The sequence below is a fragment of the Papio anubis genome, chromosome 14, assembly GCF_008728515.1.
Source record: "Papio anubis isolate 15944 chromosome 14, Panubis1.0, whole genome shotgun sequence".
In the NCBI taxonomy this organism is placed as follows: Eukaryota; Metazoa; Chordata; class Mammalia; order Primates; family Cercopithecidae; genus Papio; species Papio anubis.
Window position 1 is genome coordinate 23,775,172 of NC_044989.1, and position 22,931 is coordinate 23,798,102.

Here is a 22,931-nt window from a genome sequence, read left to right on the forward strand (position 1 = left end):
AACTCCTGACCTCAGCTGATCCGCCCACCTCAGCCTCCCAAAGTGCTGGGATTACGGACATGAGCCACCATGCCTGGTCTAGAAATTTTCATTTAATGTGAAATTATGACTAATTTATTTTCCCAAGTTATCAAAGTGAGTATATATTACTTTTGTAATCTGAATTTAGTAGTTTTCTAAAAGTACTGTCTACCCCACAGCACTGCTTGATGTCTTTTGAGTGACTCCAAGGAGAGTAGTCTTTTCTATTTTGGCTCTATCCATCTTTCCATTTTCATCGATCACTGTCTCCCACATACTGCTTTCCAGCCACATGGAACCTCTCACCATTCTTTCCACACAACAGGCCTTTTCATCACTCTGTGCCTTGGCGTTTGGTGCTCCTTCAGCCTGGAATGCTCCTTACTTTCTTCCATACTCACTTTTCTTCCAAATGCACTTCAAATGCTAGTTTCAGGTTCCTGAAGACACAATTAGTCACTCCAGATTCTGTGCTCTGTAGTTGTTTTACACCCGCTCCAGCATTTATCATGTGGTCATGTGACTCATTTACAATTTGCCTTCCCCACTAAATTGTGAGCCTGTCTTAGGGTAGGTGTATTATTTACTGTTGGATCACAAAGCCGACTATATGCTAGGTAATGGAGATACAACAGTAAACAATACATCTAAATACACTTATTTAACATTCTTATTACAAAGAGTGCTAAATAAGTTAATTTAAACTTTACTGTTACCTCTTATTCAAAAAGAATCAAAGGCCAGATGCACTGTCACACTCTTGTAATCTCAGTACTTTGGGAGGCCAAGGCAGAAGGATTGCTTCAGCCCAGGAGTTCTAGACCAGCCTGTGCAACATGGTGAGACCCCATCTTTACAAAAAATTTAAAAATTAGCTGCACATGGTGGCATGTGCCTGTAGTCCCAGCTACTCGGGAGGCTGAAGTGGAAGCATTGCTTGAGCTTAGGAGGTTGAGGCTGTAGTTAACTGATCACATCGCTGCACTCCAGCCTGAGTTATGGAGGGAGACCCTATTTCAAAACAAAAATAAAAACCAAAAACAGGCCGGGTGCAGTGGCTCATGCCTGTAATCCCACCACTTTGGGAGGCCGAGGCAGGTGGATCACCTGAGGTCATGAGTTCAAGGTCAGCCTGACCAACATGGCAAAACACCATCTCTACTAAAAACACAAAAATTAGCCAGGTGTAGTAGTGGGTGCCTGTAATCCCAGCTACTTGGGAGTCTGAGGCAGGAGATTCACTTCTACCCTGGAGGTGGAGGTTGCAGTGAGCAGAGATCACACCATTGCACTCCAGCCTGGGTGACAAGAGCAAAACTCTGTCTCAGACAACAGCAACAACAAAACCCCCCAAAAGAATCAAACTATTGACTTAATAAATGGATGAATGAACTAGTGGCAAGGTTGACTACCAAAAAAAAATAAATAAATAAATAAAAAATTCTGTGGTTCTTGGCATCCAAGCTCAGAAAAGGAATGATGTTGGAAGTAAGCTCTGTGAAAGACTATTATACAGACCTGAAAATGAGATAATGTTGTAAATACCAGCAAAAGACATCCTGCTCTAGATGGCATGTCTTTGGAATTTTGAATTCTGTACCTCACTGCCTGATCATGTCAGGAACTATAAAGGGCCTAAGATTTGATTTTACTTGATTCACAAAGGCTAGTAAGTTAGGGTTTGCCACAAGGAGGTGCTGAATCTGGGGCACAAAAAGAACATGAAAGGGCTCCCCTGTTCCACCATCTCCTGAGATCGAATGTGTTCCCTCTCCAGGTGCTAGGGTCTCTGTGGCCATGCAGTTGGTGTGTCCCATCCAGTAGCCATGTCTACACTTTTCTCCAGTCGTGCCCTACTTGCATCCAGATATCTTGTCTGGAAGGGTCAGATGTAAGAGGGACAGGGGCATTTTTGCAAAATTAAGAGAACCATTATATCCTATCTTGGCCTGTGTAGAACCTTGTAGAGGGATCTAGAGAACAGTGTACTAAACTAAGTAGTCATTATCATCATGATATAGGACCATGTTAGTCCAGTCTAACTGAACCAGAATTAAATTTGAATTTCCTAGGCTGTCTTGTGGCAAGTAGTCGAAGGTGTTCTCTCCCCAGGGACATCTGAAGGGTATACTAACCAGGCTGGCCTGAGGATGCTGTTAGGGAAAAAAAGATGCATCGTGTTTAGCAATAGTCAGTGTAGAATCTTGGATTTTCAAAATAGGTTCTATAGCTCTCCACCCTTATGGTCCAGATTATCACCTAGGAGACCAAGAGGAGATGAACTCTTTCTGGGGAAGGGTGCATTTAGTGACCATACTGCCTTACTAAGGTGTGCAGTGAGAGTTAGGGTTAGAGTCAGAAATCTTTTTGAGTTGATTTTGAGAAGGCCTTTCCAATGTTCAAAATGATAGCAGATACCTGAAAATGGGAGCGTGAAATGTCCATTGAATACCTTGACTAGTGGTCCATTGCTGAATGGCCTTTGAAATCCCTTCTCCCAAGTCTCACAGGGGTGATGTGAGCCAGATAGATGTCACACATGCAGGGGGTTGTATTACAGGAGGGGAACACTGAGCTCAGGGACTCCACTGCTTTTATAGCAAACAGTAAGCAAGCTTGCTCTTTGTCCTGATGGGAGACATCCCTTCGTGTTTCAAGGTTGCTTGCTGCAACCTAACCCTGAGAAATGTCCTGGATAAAGAGTGGTGAGAGCCTTGCATTCTTGGCATACTTAGCAAGGTGTGTAGGAGTATAAGAGCCTCGCAGAAAGGAGACTCCCAATAGATATGCTCTGTGAAATCATCAGTGCTCTCACATTCCATGCCAATGACCAACACTTATTTAAAAAAAAACAGTTGATCAAGTAATTCCAATGAAAGAAGAGGATCTCTTGAAGTAATAAAAATTGCTTCCTTAATTCATTCTTCTTTTTTAGTGGCTTCTATCTAGTGTTTTTTCAACCATAAAATATTTTTTCTTTAGGCTCTCCAATTTTCTTCTAAAACAATAAAAGTGTCCTTCATGGGCCTCTGATGACTCAACTTCCTTTTTTTCTTAGGTAGTCTCCTGAAAGCAAACACAGCATGGTTATTATTTATGAGCTGAAAATTATCACTACAAATGATTCATTCATCCATTTATTATTCCACAAACATTGCGAGGTGACTGCCATGTGCTAGGCACTGTGCTAGGTACTGGAGATATAAGGGTGACTGGATAGTTGAAACACAGTTCCTGCCCTCATGGAGTTCATTGTCTAGTAGGGGATATAGGCACATACAAACATCAATTCTATTTCATGGTAATAAGTGCCATAGTAGAGGTATTTGAGCTGTACTGGAGTATGAATTGGGTTCCCATGCAAAAAAAAAAAAGGATGAATAATGCATATGACTGGGCAAAGGGAATAGGATGAGAGAGGGTTCAAGAGAATAAAAGAAACTGCTGCCCTCCTCTGCTATATGTATTCTATGACCTAGACTTAAAACTGATTACTAATCCCAGCACTTTGGGAGGCCAAGGTGGGCAGATCACGAGGTCAGGAGATCCAGACCATCTTGGCTAACATGGTGAAACCCTGTCTCTACTAAAAATACAAAAAATTAGCTGGGCATGGTGGCACGTACCTGTAGTCCCAGCTACTTGGGAGGCTGAGGCAGGAGAATTGTTTGAACCCGGGAGGCAGAGGTTGCATTGAGCCAAAATCCCACCACTGCACTCCAGTCTGAGTGACAGAGCGAGACTCTGTCTCAAAAACAAAACAAAACAAAACCTGATTACAGTACTTGATGTACTTACTTTTTAATGATGGAGTCTCACTACGTTGCCCACACTGGACTCAAACTCCTGGGCTCAATCAATCCTCCTGCCTCAGCCTCTTGAGTAGCAGGGGCTACAGATGCACTCCACCATGCCAGGTAGCACTTCATTATTTTTGAGACGGAGTCTTGCAGAGTAAGTCACAATACATGCTTAAGATTCTTTTTTTAAACTGAGGACCTGGCTGGGTGCAGTGGCTCATGCCTATAAGCCCAGCACTTTGGGAGGCTTATAAGCCCAGTACTTTGGGAGGCACAAACCTGATTAATTTGTGTGACAGAAGTCCCATAGCATCCTTTTCCTAATTATTGTTTAAAGGTTTTCTTTAATTAATAGTCATGCTCCTAGAATCCTTCATAATACAATTTTTTTTTTTTTTTTTGAGACACAGTCTCACTGTGACGTCCAGGCTGGAGTGCAATGGTGCTATTTTGGCTCACTGCAACCTCCACCTCCTGGGTTCAGGTGATTCTCCTGCCTCAGCCTCCTGAGCAGCTGGAATTACAGGTGCCCACCACCACACTTGGCTAATTTTTGTATTTTTAGTAAAGACAGGGTTTTGCCATGTTGGCCAGGCTGGTCTTGAACTCCTGACCTCAAGTGATCTGCCTGACTTGGCCTCCCAACGTGCTGAGATTATAGGTGTGAGCCACCCCATTCGACCTGTAATTCTTTACTTCCCAAATTTTCTACAGTGATCATGTATAATTTTTTAGATAGAGAAAAATATAATTTTTTTAAAAAGGAGTGAAGGAAATAAAAGACAGTCATAAGACAACTGGCTCCTGAGTGGATATCAGCCTTGTCCATCCCTCCTGATCATTCAACCATTTCCAAGATAGCTGTCCCTTCCCAGAGCAGTGGGATATTAATGGCATGATGCCAGCAGTGTATTTCTAACCAGGGCACATTCTTTGGAGTCTGTGGAGTTTTGTGGCCCTAAGCAAGAATGCTAACCTTTAGTGCCAGCCACATAATCTACATTACAGTAGTCAGGCAATTTTTCTGGTCTCCTCTGGGGAATCAGCCCTGAGCCCTAGCTGACAGGTTAAGAGCCTGGCTTCCTGACAGCCAAATTGCCCATCTTTCTAATCTGATATTTTGGTTATTTTAATTAGATAATTAACCTGGCTCTCTATGTCTCTGTTCTGCTGTCTGCCCCTGCCCTACAATTCTGAAATGGAGCCTCCTTCAAATCCTGACATCTGTTCAGGAAAGGTCCAATAATGCAAAATGTGATAAAATGAGGCATATCTGAAGTGTCCAATAGTGCAAAATGCGATAAAATGAGGCATGTCCGTATGTAGGTAGATAGTTTCTGTGATGGTGCTTAATTTCTCAACTGGCCCTTTAAGATTCAGCTCTCTGGAGCCTTCCCTGACTCTGCTAGGCCAAAGTAATTCATTTATTTGTTCATCAAACATGTACCAATTGCCTACCCAACATTAGATACCGTGTTAGGTAATGGAGAAGGAGAATGATTAAGACAAGATTCTTGCCTTCCAGAGGTTCACAATCTAGAAAAACAAAGAACTGTAATGGGGATAATCATTAAGGTATGCATAAAATACATACACAAGTGGATAGAAGCCCAAGATCTGACTTGGGGTCTTTAACGATGATTAGGAATTTGCCGAATAGATGTGAGGGACAGGAAGGAAACTGGAAAATATTTTAGGCAGATAGGACAGCATGTACAGAGGCATGGAAGGCAGAGGCTATATCTTAACCAGCTCTGCTTCCCTAATTTATGTAGGATAGTGCAGGGCACATGGTAAACACCTCTGAATATTTGTTGAAAGAATGAAGGAATGACTGCTTTTGTTACTAGAGGCTTCTATTTCAAAGGAGTGTTGACACAACTCCAGTAAACTTTTTTAAATTTAAATTTAGATTTAAAAAATCTAAAAACAAACACAATTTACCATTTATTAAGCTCAACTCTCACCGATATAATACCCAAGCTAGTTCTCTATGAGATCTTTATTCAAAAATGTATAGACACAGAGGGGGAATACACTATACACCAACAAAGTGGCTGCCTGACTCACAGTAATTCCTTTTCCTGTAAAATGTCTCTTTACATAGGGTCGACTCCCAGCAGCCACATCTCTGTCTTTTTACCCTGCTGTATCCCTCCTCCCCTATCCTGCCCCACCTACATAGCTGACCAATACAGGGGTAAACCATATGACCTGAAACTTGCCAAATCAGGGTCCTAAGATAAATTAAGGGGTATTATGGGAGGCTTGGCCATGATATCAGCCAGGAAAGGAAACGGTTTGCTATGAGACAGAACAAAGCTGACTCATTTAGAAGTCAAGACAGAATCCTAGCAGTGTTCCAGTCCTTGAATCTACCTTCCCCATGGCTCAGCTGCACCTTGTCCTTCCAGTGCCTATGTAAATAACCTCAGCATCCTTCCAATAAATTCCTCCTTTCTGCCCTAGCTGGTTTGAGTTGGATCTCTGTGACTTGTAGTCAGAAGACCCAACTAACACAGGGAATGAAGACAGGAACTAGGAGGCCAACTTACCCAGGCTCTCTGTGGCTTCCACACAGACACTAGGATACATGCCCTCAGTGTAAGTTGCCACCAGAAGATACAGATGGGTCTTCACGACAACCACACCAGCGTTCTCCTGGATAAAGAATAAAAGAGAATATTCTGCTCTTGGTTCTAATTACAGGACCAGTAGTCATGCTCCAGCTACGTTTTTCACCATTTTCTGATTTCCGTATTCCATATATTTATATGTCTGCTTTTGGACTGTCCACTCTTTTCCACCAATTTTGTTGCCTTTCCTCAAAAAGTTTCAGACTGTTATAATAATGGTAGATGGATTCTGAAAAGTTGTGCAATTGTTTATCACATACCCCATCCCAATTAGAACAACTGATGTAGGCCGGGTGCGGTGGCTCCCGCCTGTAATCCCAGCACTTTGGGAGGCCAAGGCGGGAAGATCACCTGAGGTCAGAAGTTTGAGACCAGCCTGGCCAACTTCATGAAACCCCGTCTCTACTAAAAGTACAAAAATTAACCAGGCGTGGTGGCAGGCGCCTGTAATCCCAGCTACTCAGGAAGCTGAGGCAGGAGAATCTCTTGAACCCAGGAGGTGGAGGTTGCAGTGAGCCGAGACCATGCCATTGCACTCCACCTTGGGCGACAAAAGTGAAACTCATCTCAACAAAAACAAAATCAAACAAACAAAAAGCAAAACTGATGTAATGGAAAGGTCGTACATTTTGGAATTGGACAGCCCTGGGCTTGAATTCTAGTGCCTCCATTTTCTGCTGCATGTGTAAGCAGTGTCCTCATCTTTAAAATGAGATTATAGATTATTTATAATGTGGATGAAGCAGCATGCCTAACCTATAATATAGGGCATCCAATGAATGATTTTCATCTCCTTCATTCCTTACAAGCAACATAGAGCTGAATTTTTTTTTTTTTTTTTTTTTTTTTTTTGAGATGGAGTTTCGCTCTTGTTGCCCAAGCTGGAGTGCAATGGCATGATCTCAGCTCACTGCAACCTCTGCCTTCTGGGTTCAAGCAGTTCTCCTGCCTCGGCCTCCTGAGTAGCTGGGATTACAAGTGCGCACCACCACACCTGGCTAATTTTATTTTTAGTAGAAACAGGGTTTCACCATGTTAGCTAGGCTGGTCTTGAACTCCTGACCTCAGGCGATCCATCCACCTCAGCCTCCCAAAGTGCTGGGATTACAGGCGTGAGCCACCGTGCCTGGCCACTGAGAGATGTTTTAAGCACATAAATGATTATCTTTTTTTTGAAGGAGGATGTAGAGTATGAAGGCTGGACTGTATTGGAAAGAGTTCAGGCAAGGCTCAGTTAATAGATTCTGGAATGAACATTTCTCAAAACCAGGCTCTTGATAGGACTTTCTTTCACATATGTCTTCCTGGCACTAGACTGCTATCTCAAGACAGTGGCTCAAGACATTAATGGATTTAATCTGTTTTACAGAGAGGATCAGGCAGGGCAAGGAAAATTGGAGGCAAATTCTTTTCTTTTACTCAGCTTTCTTCAAATCTTGAGCGCTCACATTTTTGGCATAAAGAGAATATTCATCTGCTCGGACACATCTGTAATCCTTTTCCTTGAAATACAATCCTTCTCTTCGGGTTTGCAAAGGGTTTTTGGCAAATCCATTCACCAGTGTTCGGACATCACTGGGCATTACCTGGAGAGGTTACATAGTTAGAACAGGAGTCAGCCAACTATGGCTGGTGGCCAGCCAAATTTAGCCCACTGTCTGTTTTTTATGGCCTGCAAGCTAAGAATGGTTTTCATGTTTTTAAATGGTTGGGGAAAAAAAATCAAAAGAATAACACTTTGTGACACAAATTATATGAAATTTGAACTTCAGTATCCATAAATATAAAATTTTATGGGAACACAGTCACATTCATTCTTCTATGTATGGCTGTTTTTCCTTTACAATTGCAGAGTTGAGTGGTTGTGACAGAGACTCTATGGCCCTGTGCTGTAGTTTGAATCTCATGTTGAAATCTGATCCCCAACATTTTGGGTGGGGCCTAATGGGAGGTATTTGGATCATGGGGGCAGATCCCTCATGAATAGACTGATGCCTTCCCTGCGAGGTGGGGGAAGCTGTCAGTGAGTTTTCACTGTATTTGTTCCAGGAGAGCTGGCTGTTAGAAAGAGCCTGGCACCTCTCCACTTGCTCTCTCTTGCTTCCTCTCCCCCACTGTGATCTCTGCACATGCTGGCTCCCCTTCACCTCTGCCATGAGTGGAAGCAGCCTGAGGCTTTCACAGATGACTAATCTTCCAGGCAGTAGACCTGTGAGCCAAATAAGCCTATTTTCTTTATAAATTACCCAGCTTCAGGTATTCCTTTATCTCAACAGTAAAAAGACTAAGCCTAGAAACCTAAAATATTTATGTAGCTCTTTACAGAAAAAGTTCATTTAAAAGTCATGTCTGGGCTGGGCACGCTGGCTCCTGCCTGTAATCCCAGTACTTTAGGAGGCCGAGGCAGGTGGATCACCTGAGGTCAGGAGTTCGAGACTAGCCTGACCAACATGGTAAAACACCATCTCTACTAAAAATACAAAAATTAGCCGGGCCTAGTGGTGCACTCCTGTAATCCCAGCTACTCGGGAGGCTGAGGCACAAGAATCGCTTGAGAGGCGGAGGTTGCAGTGAGCTGAGATCACGCCACTGCATTCCAGACTAAGCAACAAGAGTGAAATTCCATCTCAAAAAAAAAAAAAAAAAAAAAAAGTCATGTCTGCTTCATGTTTGGAAGAATAGAAATAATAAGTAAACCAAGTCTTATGTCCAAACTTGTTTTTTCTTACATTAAAACCTGGTGATGCTACACACAGGCTCCGCTCCTGGATTTTGATGAGGGCTGCACTGTCCACATGCTTGGTTCCCAAGAGGGTGTCTAACAATAAGCTCTGCAAATGGCTCATGTTCCCTCAACTCTGAAAGGGAAAGTGCAGTTGAAGCCATTGACTCTGGCTAGCTTTTAAAAGGCATGTGAATACAAATGTCCTTAGGACACTTCAGACAGTTCTAAGATCAGCAAGTGTACTTTGAAAAGACACAGAGTGAAAACGGTGGTCCATCATTCAGGGCCCACCAATACCCAAAGAGAAAAACAGAATCGTAGAAAAATCACAGCTCACACAGAGTAGGTTATGAAGCTGAGTTTGGAAAATCACAGCCTCATGATTTTCTGGCTATGTCAATGGTTTACATCAGGATCATCTGGGATTTAAAAACAAACATTGTACACTGAGAAAAACCCTGTAAAATAAAAAAATAAAAACAAAAAACAAAACCCAGGATGGAGCGCTACTCCGCTAAGTTAAACACGACTAAAAGAGATATGCGTGGCGATATACCCACACATTCCCTTCCCGGTGACCTGCATCAGCGCCCACTATGAACGCTGATCAACATCCCAACGGACTAAAAACACCTTGAAGGCACTTAAACCCACATTTCCCGCACAAGTCCCCAAGCCTTGGACCCCCCTCATCAGGACCTCCGGCACAGGCGCCCCTTTCCCGCCACTGCCTTCCAGTGGTTTGGTCCCCGAGCAGGACCGAAGGCGGGGCAGGGGGTGGTGAGCGGTGAATTCCCCGGCACCGAGGACTTGAGGGAGCGGACGCCACCCCGCTCTCTGGTGCTCCGCAAGGGGCCGGCGACCAAGGACCCGCCCGTCAACCGACGCGTTTGCGGGTGGGTGGCGGCGGCGGGATTGGCCGGGCCTCGCGCCGGTCACCAAGAAGCAAGGACTCCAGCCCCTTCCGCAAACCAAGACCCGCCAGCTAGAGCCGCCGCCCAATCCCCTTTGGGCCTGAAGCAGTCCTCCGCCGCCCTGGCGCCTCCCGCGCGGACTCGCTGTGGAACCCGCGGCGGAGGGGGCGGACGGTCTGCGCGGCGCTGCGTCCGGGAGACAGTGGGCGACAACATTCGCGCGTTCCGCGCACGCGGGCGGGCTCCCTTCCAGCCGCAGCCGGACGACTCCGGGGCCGTCGGGCCGGGCCCGAGTGTGGAGCAGGACGGCCGCGGGCTTGCTGGCCTTGGGAGGGCAGAGAGGTGCCTGTTGCGGCCGGCGACCTCCCTGCCAGGCTGGGCGGTCCCCGCTCACAACGCGCCTGCGCGGGAGGCCCTCGGCCCGGGGTCTGGCGTGGAGGCCGCAGGCGCCCGGCCTAGCGGGTGGGAGGAAGGGCCGGGAGTGGGCGCGGTGGGCGAGAGCGGGTGCGGACGCTGACAACATCCCCGTCTCACCCGGGCCTCAGGGAGGACTTCGGGCCGCGCAGAGCTCGAAGACTTGCACAGTATGACCGAAAGCCCCTCCCTGCCTTCTCTAAGTAGCTCAGCCTGTGTTTCTCTGGCCGGAAAGTTGCAGTTCTCCCCACTCGAGGCCACCAAAGTCAGAAAAGTGCTGCAAATGGGACTCCCAGAGGCCAGGCTGAAGCTGCCACACTGGCTGGAATGGGCCACCTTGGAGGGCACGTGGGAATTCATTCCAAGGGACGGGGGTTTCTTTCAAAGAGCATGTTGCCTGCTTACAAAGGAGGCTGGCTCTGAAGCCGTCATCTGGAGTCTGTAGTGAAGGCCTTTTGTTAGGGAAACTGGATGGTTCGTGTTCAAAATCCATTTTGCGTGTGTGCAAGGATACAGGTGGTATTAAACAGAAGAGAAAATCAGATGACTGTGAAATTTTCAATACTAAATAAGATGATTTTTAGTTTTTCTAGGGGCACTATTTATTTGTGACCACAATGAAAAATGTAGACAGTGATGATCTGGTAACTGGCGCACTTCCCAAGCTCAAGAGCTCAAAAGAATGGTTGGAGCCCAAGCCTCTATGTTTTATGGAGGTATATAACAAATAGTGTGGGATTTGGAGATTTTTTTACTTGGGTTGTTGCAGTGGGAAGTGGCTTGTGCTAAATATATTGTTTTTTCTATTGTTTGTTTTTATTTCATTCTGTTTATTATTCCCTTCACTTTACTAACTTTGTATATTCACTTTGCTGTTTTTTTCCTAACATCTTAAGGTGGAATCATAGGTCATTGATTATATACCTTTTTAAATGTAGCATAGCTGTAAGTTTCTTTTGAGGTACTGCCTTAACTGCATCACCCAAATTTTGATATGATGTATGTATGTATGTATGTATTTATATTTGAGGTAGGTCTTGCTATGTTGCCTAAGCTGGAGTGCAATGGCACGATCATGACTCACTGCAATCCCCGCCTCCTGGAATCAAGCCATCCTTCCACTTCCTAGTAGCTGAAACTATAGTCGCACACCACCATGTCTGGCTAATTTTTATATTTCCTGTAGAGATGGTATCTCACTATGTTGCCTAGACTGATCTCCAACTCCTGAGCTGAAGCAATCCACCTACCTTGGTGTTCTAAAATGCTGGGATTATAGCTGTGAGCCCTTGTGCCCAGCGAGTTATATTGTTTTTAGATTGTAGTTTCTTTTTTCTAAACAGCTTTAGTAAGATATAATTGATATACAGTAAACTGCATATATTTAAAGTGTGCTGTCTGGTACTGTGGCTCGTGCCTGTAATCCCAGCACATTGAGAGGCTGGGGTGGGAGGATCGCTTGAGCCCAGGAGTCCTGGACCAGGCAAAGCAATATACTGAGACCCTGTCTCCACAAATGAACAAACAATAATAGCCAGGTGTGGTAGCATACACCTATAGTCCCAGCTGCTTGAGAGGCTGAGGCAGAAGGAGCGCTTGACCCCAGGAGTTTGAGGCTGCAGTCAGCTGTGATTGTGCCACTGCATCCCCGCCTGGGTGACAGAATAAGACCCTGTCTCAAATAAAGTATACAAACTTGGTAAGTTTTGACATGTATACACACGAAAACATCACCACAATCAAGATGGTGAACATACTCAGTACTCCCAAAGCTTCCTGACTATGCTGTTGTAATTCCTCCCTCTCTCACATCTCCCCACCACTGCCTTTCTTTCTTTCTTTTTCTCTTTCTCTTTCTCTCTTTCATTCTTTTTCTCTTTTTCCTTTTCTTTTCTTTCTTTTGCCCTGTCACTCAGCCAGGAATGCACTGGCGTGATCTCGGCTCAGTGCAACCTCCACCTCCCAGGTTCAAACGATCCTCCTACCTGAGCCTTCCGAGTAGCTAGGATTACAGGCCTGTGCCAGCACACCTGGCTAATTTTTTTGGATTTTTAGTAGAGATGGGGTTTCACCATGTTGGCCAGGCTGGTCTCAAACTCCTGACCTCAAGTGATCTGCCCTCCGCAGCCTCCCAAAGTGCTGAGATTATAGGTGTGAGCCACCGTGCCCAGCCTGCTTTGCTTTCTGTCACTGTAGTTTAGTTTGCGTTTAAAAAATTATATACAAATGGAATCTTCCAGTATATATTTCTTTTCCTTCTGTTTGGTTTCTTTCACTCATCACAATTATTTTGCCCCTCACCCATGTTGTATGTATCAATATTTCATTCCTTTTTTGGTTGAATGCTATTCCCTTATATGGATATATCCCAATTTGTTCATCCTGTTTATGGACATTTGGGTTGTTTCCAGTTTGGGGCTATTACAAATAAAGCTGTTATGAACATTCATGTGTGTGTCTTTGATGGACATATGATTTCATTTCTCTTGGGTAGATATTTAGTTGTGGAATGACTGGGTCATATAGTAAATGAATTTTAACTTTTTATGAAGCTGCCAAACTAGTTTCCAAAGTCATTGAATTATTTTGCATAACCACTAGTAGTGTGTGAGAGTTCCAGTTGTTTCATAATCTAGCCAACATTTGGAATAGTTTTATTTACTTATTTATTGTATGGCCTTTTAAACTCAAGACATTTTCAAAAGATGTATAGTGACATCTCATTGTGGTTTTAATTTGCATTTCCTTAATGACTAATGATGAGCATCTTTTCAAGTCTTACTTGCCATTTATCTGTCTTCTTCTTAGGCGAAGTGTTTGTTCAAATCTTTCGCCCACTTTAAAATTGGCAATTTTAGGTTGGGTGGTTTGTATTCTTACTGTTGGACTCTTCTTATTGAGATATAGTTTATATGCCATAAGATTCACTACTTTTTTTTTTTTTTTTTTGAGGCGGAGTCTTGCTCTGTCGCCTAGACTGGAGTGCAGTGGTGTGATCTCGGCTCACTGCAAGCTCCACTTCCCGGGTTCACGCCATTCTCCCGCCTCAGCCTCCCAAGTAGCTGGGATGACAGGAGCCCACCACCAAGCCCAGCTAATTTTTGTTTTTGTATTTTTACAAAAAAAGGTAGAGAGGGGGTTTCACTGTGTTAGCCAGGATGGTCTCTATCTCCTGACTTAGTGATCTGCCTGCCTCAGCCTCCCCAAGTGCTGGGAATACAGGCATAAGCCACGTGCCTGGCCAAGATTCACTAAAGTGTACAATTTAGTGTTTTTTATTTTTTAAAAATTCAGAATTTTTATTTTCAGTGTTTTTTAGTATATTCCCCAATATGTGCAACTGTCACCACTATCTAATTCCAGAACATTTAATCACTCCCAAAAAGAAACCTCACACCTTTTAGCAGTCACTCCCCATTCCCCTCCCTCTCTGGCTGCTGGCAACACTCATCTACTTCCTGTCTAAACAGATTTGTCTACTCTGGACATTTTATACAAATGGAATCATGACTGCTTTCACTTAGTATAATGTTTTCAGGGTTCCTCCATGTCATAGCATAAGCAGTACTTTATTCCTTTTGATGGCCAAATAATATTCCATTGTCTGAGTATCACATTTTGTTTATCCCTTCATCAGTGGATGGACATTTGAGTTGTTTCTGTTTTTTGCTATTATGAATAATGCTGCTATGAACATTTGTGTGTAACTTTTTAGGTAACATATGATTGCAGTTCTCTTGGGTATGTAACCTAGGAGTGGAATTGTTGGGTCATATGGTAACTATGTTTAACTTTTTGAGGAACTGCTGAACTGTTTCCCACAGCAGTGATACCGTTTTAAATTTTTATAGCAATGTGTGAAAGTTACAATTTCTCCACTGCTCAGAGTTTGTTGAACTTCTTGTATCTGTGGGTTTATAGTTTCTGATAAATCTGTACATTTTTCAGCCATTCTTTCTTTCTTTTTTTTTTTTTCAAGTGAGTCTCACTCTGTCACCCAGGTTGGAGTGCAGTGGCATGATCTCAGCTCACTCCAACCTCCGCCTCCTGGGTTCAAGCGATTCTTGTGCCTAAGCCTCCTGAGTAGCTAGGATTACAGATGTGCACCACCATGCCTGGCTAATTTTTGTATTTTTAGAAGAGACGAGGTTTCACCATGTTGGCCAGGCTGGTCTTGAACTCCTGACCTCAAGTGATCCACCTGCCTTGGCCTCCCAAAGTGATGGAATTACGGGCATGAGCCACCATGCCTGGCCTATTTCTTAAAATATTTTTTCTATTCCATCTACTCCATCTTTTGGGAAATACATTTTTTCTACTCCATCTTTTGGGAAATACAACTGTATGTACAATAACCTGCTTGAAGTCCTGTAGCTCACTTATATGCTGGTTATTTTCTTCAGTTTTTCCCCCGTGCATTTCATTTTGGAAAGCTTCTGTTGCTATGCTTTTAAGTTCACTAACTTTCTGTAATGTCTAATCTGCTAATAAACCTACCTAGCATATTTTTCATCTCAAGTATTATAATTTTCATCCATAGAAGGTTCATCTGGATCCTTTTGTTGCTGTCTTTTGTTTGTTTGTTGCTGCTGCTGTTGTTGAGACAGGATCTTGCTATATAGCCCAGTCTGGTCTTGAATTCCTAGCCTCAAGTGAGCCTCCTACCTTGGCCTTCCAAAGCACTGGGATTACAGGTGTGAGCCATCATACCTGGCACTTAGTTCTTTTTCAAACATTTTCTTCTGTCTCAACATGTCTATTCTTCCTCTAGCTTCCTTAACTTATGAACTACAAGAATAATAATGATTTTAATGTCCTGGTATAATAATTATAGTGTCTTTGTCATTTTGGGGACAGTTTTGGTTAATTTTCCTTATTATTATTGGTTAAATTTTCCTATTTCTTTGTATACCTGGTGATTATTGGTTAAATTTTCCTATTTCTTTGTATGCCTGGTGATTTTTGATTGAATGCAAGACTGAATTTTAACCATGTTGAGTGCCAGATATTTTTGGTTTGCCATAAATATTCTTTTTTTTTTTAAATACAAGTGCACAGATTTCCCATAAATATTCTTCATTTTTCCCCTCGGATTCAGTTAAGTTATTTGGACACAGCAGGATTCTTTCAGGTCTTGCCTCCGAAGTTTTGCTAGGCAGGACCACAGCGGTGTCTGCCATAGGGCCAATTTTGTTTCAGTACTGATACAAAACCTTTCCAAATACTCTACTCTATGCACTTCGAACTATGGGATTTTTTTTCCTCTGGCTGATGCTAAAGGGAACGAATACTCCTGGGACTGTGTGACCTCTAGGGATTGATTCCTTAATTCTTGCAGGTGTTTCTTTGCCCATTGTTCCTTTGGGTATTTTTCTCACAGGCATATAGTGTTTACCATCAGATGAAGACTCAAGGGGACCTCTGCGGACTTGACCCTGCAGATCTCCAGAGCTCCGTTCTTGTAGCCTTCCTCCCTCTAGTACTCTAACCTATGAACTCCAACTGCTCTGGCCTCTCCAGACTCCCATCCCTACTCCTCAATTCAGGCAGACAGCTGGGCTGTTTGTTTTCTGTTTCTCAGGGGCCAGGGGCCACTGTTCTTCTTTGCCTGATGTTCGATATCTTGGAAACTGTTGTTTCATCTATTTTATCTTTTTTTTAAAGTTGTTTCAGGTGGGAGAGTAAGTCTGTTTCCTGTTACTCTGTCTTGTCCAAAAGTGAAAGTTCTCATCCAGACATTATTTTTTCAAACAGTTGTTTTCTGTTCCATTCTTTTACTCCTCATTTCTGCAACTCTGATTATCCATTTGTTGAATCTTTTGATATTATCTCATATGTCACTATGACTCTGTTCATTATTTTCTAATATTTCTTCTTCCTTTTTTTCAGATTGGGTAATTTCTAATGATCTGTCCTCAAGTTCACAATTTTTATGTCCTCTCTGATCTGCTGCTAACCCATTGAGGTTTGTTTATTTCTCAAATTTAAGAATTGTATTTTCCACTTGGTTTTTTATCATTTCTATTCTGTGCTAAGATTTTCTATTCATTAATTATGAGCATATTTTTAAGCATAGCTATCATAACTGTCCTGAAATCCTTGTCTTCTTTTTTTTTCAGATTTTCATGTCAATATAATTTTCTTTTTTTTTTTTTCTTATTTTACTTTAAGTTCTGGAATACAAGTGCAGGATGTGCAGGTTTGTTGCATGTGCCATGGTGGTTTGCTGCACCTATCAACCCATCATCTAGGTTTTAAGCCCTGCGTGCATTAGCTGTTTGTCCTAATGCTCTCTCTCCCCTCGCTCCCCAGCCCCCAGTTGGCCCTGATGTGTGTTGTTCCCCTCCCTGGGTTCATGTGTTCTCATCGTTCAACTCCCACTTATGAGTGAGAACATGCGGTGTTTGATTTTCTGGTTCCTGTGTTAGTTTGCTGAGTATGATGGCTTCCAGCTTCATCTATGTCCCTGCAAAGGACATGGTCTCATTCCCTTTTATGGCTGCATAGTATTCCATGGTGTATATATACATTTTCTTTAACCAGTCTATCATTGATGGGTGTTTGTGTTGGTTACATACCTTTGCTATTGTAAATAGTGCTGCAGTAAACATACATGTGCAGGTGTCTTTATAGTAGAATGATTTATATTCCTTTAGGTACATACCCAGAAATGGGATTGCTGGGTCAAGTGGTATTTTTGGTTCTAATATCCTTGAGGAATCGCCACACTGTCTTTCACAATGGTTGAACTAATTTACATTCCCATCAACAGTGTAAAAGTGCTCCTGTTTCTCCACAGCCTTACCAGCATTTATTGTTTTGTGACTTTAATAATCGCCATTCTGACTGGCATGAGATGGTATCTCATTATGGTTTTCATTTGTATTTCTCTAATGATCAGTGATGTTGAGCTTTTTTTCATGTGTTTGTTGGCCATGTAAATGTCTTCTTTTGAGAAGCGTCTGTTCATATCCTTTGCCCACTTTTTGATTTTTTTTTTCTTGTAAACTTGTTTGTTTTTTGTAGATTCTGGATATTAGACCTTTGTCAGATGGGTAGATTGCAAACATTTTCTCCCATTCTGTAGGTTTCCTGTTCAGTCCAGTGATAGTTTCTTTTGCTGTATAGAAGCTCTTTAGTTTAATTAGATCCCATTTGCCAATTTTGGCTTTTGTTGCAATTGCTTTTGGCATTTTTGTCATGAAATCTTTGCCCATGCCCTGAATGTTATTGCCTAGGTTTTCTTCTAGGGTTTTTATGGTTTTGGGTTTTACATTTAAGTCTTTAATCCATCTTGAGTTAATGTTTGTATACACTGTAAGGAAAGGGTCCAGTTTCAGTTTTCTGCATATGGCTAGCTAGTTTTCCCAGCACCATTTATTAAATAGGGAATCCTTTTATTAAAGGAATTCTTTATTAAAGGGGAATCCTATCCCCATTGCTTGATTTTGTCTGGTTTGTCAAAGATCAAATGGTTGTAGATGTGTGGTGTTATTTCTGAGGTCTCCATTCTGTTCCATTGGTCAATATGTCTGTTTTGGTACCAGTACCATGCTGTTTTGGTTACCGTAGCCTTGTAGTATAGTTTAAAGTTAGGTAGTGTGATGCCTCCAGCTTTGTTCTTTTTGCTTAGGATTGTCTGGGCTATATGGGCTCTTTTTTGGTTTCATGTAAAATTTAAAGTAGTTTTCTCTAATTCTGTGAAGAATGTCAATGGTAGATTGATGGGAATAGCATTGAATCTATAAATTACTTTGGGTAGTATGGCCATTTTCATGATACCGATTCTTCCTATCCATGAGCATGGAATGTTTTTCCATTTGTTTCTGTCCTCTCTTATTTCCTTGAGCAGTGGTTGTAGTTCTCCTGAAAGAGGTCCTTCACATCCCTTGTTAGCTGTATTCCTAGGTATTTTATTTTCTTTGTAGCAACTGTGAATGGGAGTTTATTAATGATTTGGCTCTCTGCTTGTCTATTGTTGGTGTATAGGAATGCTTGTGATTTTTGCACATCAAATTTGTATTTGGAGGCTTTGCTGAAGTTGTTTATCAGCTTCAGGAGTCTTTGGCCTGAGATGATGGGGTTTTCTAAATATAGAATCATGTCATCTGCAAACAGAGACAATTTGACTTCCTCTCTTCCTATTTGAATACCCTTTATTTCTTTCTCTTGCCTGATTGCCCTGGCCAGAACTTCCAGTAATACATTGAATAGGAATTGTGAGAGAGGGCATCCTTGTCTTGTGCTGGTTTTCAAAGGGAATGCTTCCAGCTTTTGCCCATTCAGTATGATATTGGCTGTGAGTTTGTCATAAATAGCTCATATTATTTTGAGATATGTTCCATCAATACCTAGTTTATTGAAAGTTTTTAACATGAAGGGATGTTGAATTTTATTGAAAGCCTTTTCTGCATCTATTGAGATGATCATGTGGTTTTTATCATTGGTTCTATTTATGTGATGGATTATGTTTATTGATTTGCATATGTTGAACCAGCCTTGCACTGCAGGGATGAAGCCGACTTGATCGTGGTGGATAAGCTTTTTGATGTGCTGCTGGATTCGGTTTGCCAGTATTTTATTGACAATTTTGCATCGTAGTTCAACAGGAATATTGGCCTGAAGTTTCCTTTTTTTGTTGTGTCTCTGCCAGATTTTGGTATCAGGATGATGGTGGCCTCATAAAATGAGTGAGGGAGGAGTCCCTCTTTTTCAGTTGTTTGAAATAGTTTCAGAAGGAATGATATGAGCTCTTCTTTGTATTTCTAGTAGAATTCAGCTATGAATCCCTCTGGTCCTGGGCCTTTTGTTGTTTTTTGTTTTTGGTAGGCTATTAATTACTGCCTCAATTTCAGAACTTGTTATTAGTCTATTCAGGGATTCGACTTCTTCCTCGTTTATTCTTGGGAGGTGTATGTGTCCAGGAATTTATCCATTTCTTCTAGATTTTCTAGTTTATTTGCATGGAGGTGTTTATGGTATTCTCTGATGGTAGTTTGTATTTCTGTGGGGTCAGTGATGAAAATATCCCTTTTATAATTTTTTATTGTATCTGTTTGATTCTTCTCTGTTTTCTACTTTATTAGTCTAGCTAGCGGTCTATTTATTTTCTTAATTTTTTAAAAAAACCCAGCTCCTGGATTCATGGATTTTTTTGAAGGGTTTTTTCGTCTCTATATCTCCTTCATTCTGCTCTTAGTTATTTCTTGTCTTCTGCTAGATTTTGGATTTGTTTGCCTTTGCTTCTCTAGCTCTTTTAATTGTGATGTTAGGGTGTCGATTTGAGATCTTTCTAGCTTTCTTATGTGGGCAATTAGTGCTATAAATTTCCCTCTTATCACTGCTTTAGCTGTGTCCCAGAGATTCTTGTACACTGTCTTTTTGTTTTCATTGGTGTCAAAGAACTTCTTTATTTCTGCCTTAATTTCATTATTTACCCAGAAGTCATTGTCATTCAGGAGCATGTTCAATTTCCATGTAGTTGTGTGATTTGAGTGAGTTTCTTTTTTCTTTATCTTTCCTTCCTCCCTCCCTCCCTCCCTCCCTCCCTCCTTTCTTTCTTTCTTTCTTTCTTTCTTTCTTTCTTTCTTTCTTTCTTTCTCTCTTTCTTTCTCTCTTTCTCTCTTTCTTTCTCTTTCTTTCTCTCTTTCTTTCTCTCTCTCTCTCTCTCTCTCTCTCTTTCTTTCTTTCTTTTTCTTTCTTTCTTTCTCTTTCTTTGCTTTCTTGTTAGAGTCTCACTCTGTTGCCCAGGCTGGAGGGCAGTGGCACAATCTCAGCTCACTGCAACCTCTGCCCCTAGGTTCAAGCAATTCTCCTGCCTCAGCCTCCCAAGTAGCTGGGATTACAGGCATGCACCACCGTGCCTGGCTAATTTTTATATTTTTAGTAGAGATGGGTTTTTACCATCTTGGCCAGGCTGGTCTTGAACTCCTGACCTTGTGATCCACCTGCCTCGTGCTCCCAAAGTGCTGGAATTATAGGCATGAGCCACCGCACCTGGCCTTGAGTGAGTTTCTTAATCCTGAGTTCTAATTTGATTGCACTGTGGTCTGAAAGACTGTTTGTTATGATTTCAGTTCTTTTGCATTTGCTAAGGAGTGTTTTACTTCCAAGCATGTGATTGATTTTAGAATAAGTACCATGTGGCACTGAGAAGAATGTATATTCTGTTGATTTGGGGTGGAGAGTTCTGTAGATGTCTATTAGGTCCGCTTGATCCAGAGCTGAGTTCAAGTCCTGAATATCCTTGTTAATTTTCTGTCTCATTGATCTGTCAAATATTTACAGTGGAGTGTTTGTAAATATTTTATAGTTTGTAAATATTTGATCTGTCAAATATTTACAGTGTAAAGTCTCCCACTATTATTGTTTGGGAGTCTCAGTCTCTTTGTAAGTCTCTAAGAACTTGTTTTATCAATTTGGGTGCTCCTGTATTGGGTACATATATATTTAGGATAATTAGCTTTTCTTGTTGAATTAATCCCTTTACCATTATGTAATGCCCTTTTTGTCTTTTTTGGTCTTTGTTCATTTAAAGTCTGCTTTGTTAGAGACTAGGATTGCAACCTTTGCTTTTTTTTGCTTTCCATTTGCTTGGTAAATTTTCCTACTTTCCTTTATTTTGAGCCTATGTGTGTCTTTTCATGTGAGATGGGTCTCCTGAATAGAGCACATGGATGGGTCTTGACTCTATCCAATTTGCTAGTCTGTGTCTTTTAATTGGGTCATTTAGCCTATTTACATTTGAGGTTAATATTATATGTGAATTTGATCCTGTCATCCTGATGCTATCTGGTTATTTTGCACATTAGTTGATGCAGTTTCTTCATAGTGTCATGGTCTTTATATTTTGGTGTGTTTTTGCAGTGGTTGCTAGTGGTTTTTTCCTTTCCATATTTAGTGCTTCCTTCAGGAGCTCTTGCAAGGCACGCCTGGTGGTGATGAAATCACTCAGCATTTGGTTGTCTGGAAAGGATTTTATTTCTCTTTCACTAGTTTGGCTAGATATGAATTTCTGGGTTGAAAATTCTTTCCTTTAAGAACGTTGAATATTGGCCCCCACTCTTTCCTGGATTGTAGGGTTTTTGCTGAGAGGTCTGCTGTTAATCTAATGGGCTTCCCTTTGTAGGTGACCTGGCCTTTCTCTCTGGCTGCCCTTAACATTTTTTCCTACATTTGAACCTTGGAGAATCTGATAATTATGTGTCTTGGGGTTGATGTTCTCATGGAGTATCTTAGTGGTGTTCTCTGTATTTCCTGAATTTGAATGTTGGCCTGTCTTACTAGGTTGGGGAAGTTCTCCTGGATAATATCCTGAAGTGTGTTTTCCAACTTGGTTCCATTCTCCCCGCCTGTTTCAGGTACTCCAATCAATCTTAGGTTTGGTCTTTTTACATAGTCCTATATTTCTTGGAGGTTTTGTTTGTCCCCTTTCATTCCTTTTTTCTCTTATCTTGTCTGCATGCCTTATATCAACAAGATGGTCTTCAAACTCTGATATCCTTCCTTCCACTTGGTCTATTTGGCTATTGATAACTTGTGTATGCTTCACGAAGTTCTCTTGCTGTGTTTTTCAGCTTCACCAGGTCATTTATGTTCCTCTCTAAACTGGTTATTCTAGTTAGCAGCTTCTGTAACCTTTTACCAAGGTTCTTAGCTTCTTTGCATTGGGTTAGAACATGCTCCTTCAGCTCAGTGGAGTTTGTTATTGCCCACCTTCTGTAGCCTACTTCTGTCAATTTGTCCATTTCATCCTCCGTCCAGTTCTGTGCCTTTGCTGGAGAGGCGTTGCAATCATTTGGAGGAGAAGAGGCACTCTGGCCTTTTGGGTTTGCAGCATTTTTTGATTGATTCTTTGTCATCTTCATGAATTTGTCTAGTATTGATCTTTGAGGCTGCTGACCCTTGGATGGGTTTTTCTGGGAACTTTTTTTTGTGTTGATGCTGTTATTGTTGCTTTCTGTTTTTCTTGCAATGGTCAGGTCTCTCTTCTGTGGAGATGCTGCAGTTTGCTGGGGGTTCACTTCAGGCCCTATTAATCTGGTTCACTCCTGCACCTGGAGATGTCACTTGAGGAGGCTGGAGAACAGCAAAGATAGATGCCTTCTCCTTCTTCTGGGATCCCTAACCTCTAGGGTACCAACCTGATGCCAGTAGGAATGCTCCTGTATAGGGTGTCTGACAACCCCTGTTGGAGGGTCTTACCCAGTTGGCTGGCGCAGGGAGCAGGATTTGTTTAATGAAGCACTTTGACTGTCCATTGGTGAAGGGGGTGTGCCTCACTGGGGGAAACCCACTTGTCTGGGCTGCCTGGATTCCTCAGAACTAGCAGGAGCAAAGACTAAGTCTGCTGGTCTGTGGAGGCTGCGGCCACCCCTATCCCTAGGGGCTCAGGGCCAGGGAGATCAGCGTTCTGTCCCTG

The 22,931-nt window shown here is 42.2% G+C and overlaps 2 protein-coding genes across 7 annotated transcripts in view; one reads left to right on the forward strand and one right to left on the reverse strand.

Moving 5' to 3' along the window:
• Positions 1-2,552: 2,552 nt before the first annotated feature.
• Positions 2,553-11,033, reverse strand: PFN4 (profilin family member 4). Of its 6 annotated transcripts, none has more exons than XM_031654981.1 (5): positions 9,882-10,242; positions 9,187-9,315; positions 7,906-8,043; positions 6,377-6,482; positions 2,553-3,087 (listed from the first exon to the last, which is right to left on the reverse strand). In XM_031654981.1, exons 2-5 carry the CDS (start codon positions 9,301-9,303, stop codon positions 3,059-3,061), a joined length of 390 nt encoding a protein of 129 aa, XP_031510841.1. In that variant the 5' UTR covers positions 9,304-9,315; positions 9,882-10,242; the 3' UTR covers positions 2,553-3,058. The 6 variants fall into 6 exon arrangements, with proteins under 6 accessions (XP_031510841.1, XP_031510843.1, XP_031510842.1 ...); XM_031654983.1 differs by having other exon boundaries at positions 9,837-10,068; XM_031654982.1 differs by lacking the exon at positions 9,882-10,242 and adding an exon at positions 9,520-9,816.
• The window catches only part of FAM228B (family with sequence similarity 228 member B), a 46,938-nt gene continuing 34,909 nt past the window's right edge, over positions 10,903-22,931 (forward strand). The window contains 1 exon segment of the mRNA XM_009183786.4: positions 10,903-11,226. Within this exon segment, the coding sequence (XP_009182050.1) occupies positions 11,128-11,226 (99 nt within the window). The 5' untranslated portion in view covers positions 10,903-11,127.

Coding starts and splice junctions, on each gene's coding strand:
- PFN4 (XM_031654978.1), bottom strand. CDS start 10,619: ATGTTGTCAGCGTCCGCACCCGCTCTCGCCCACCGCGCCCACTCCCGG. Junction 6,483..7,905: donor ATTCTCTTTATGCCAAAAAT/GTGAGCGCTCAA, acceptor TTCTTTATCCAG/GAGAACGCTGGTGTGGTTGT. Junction 3,088..6,376: donor GGAAGCCACAGAGAGCCTGG/GTAAGTTGGCCT, acceptor GTTTGCTTTCAG/GAGACTACCTAAGAAAAAAA.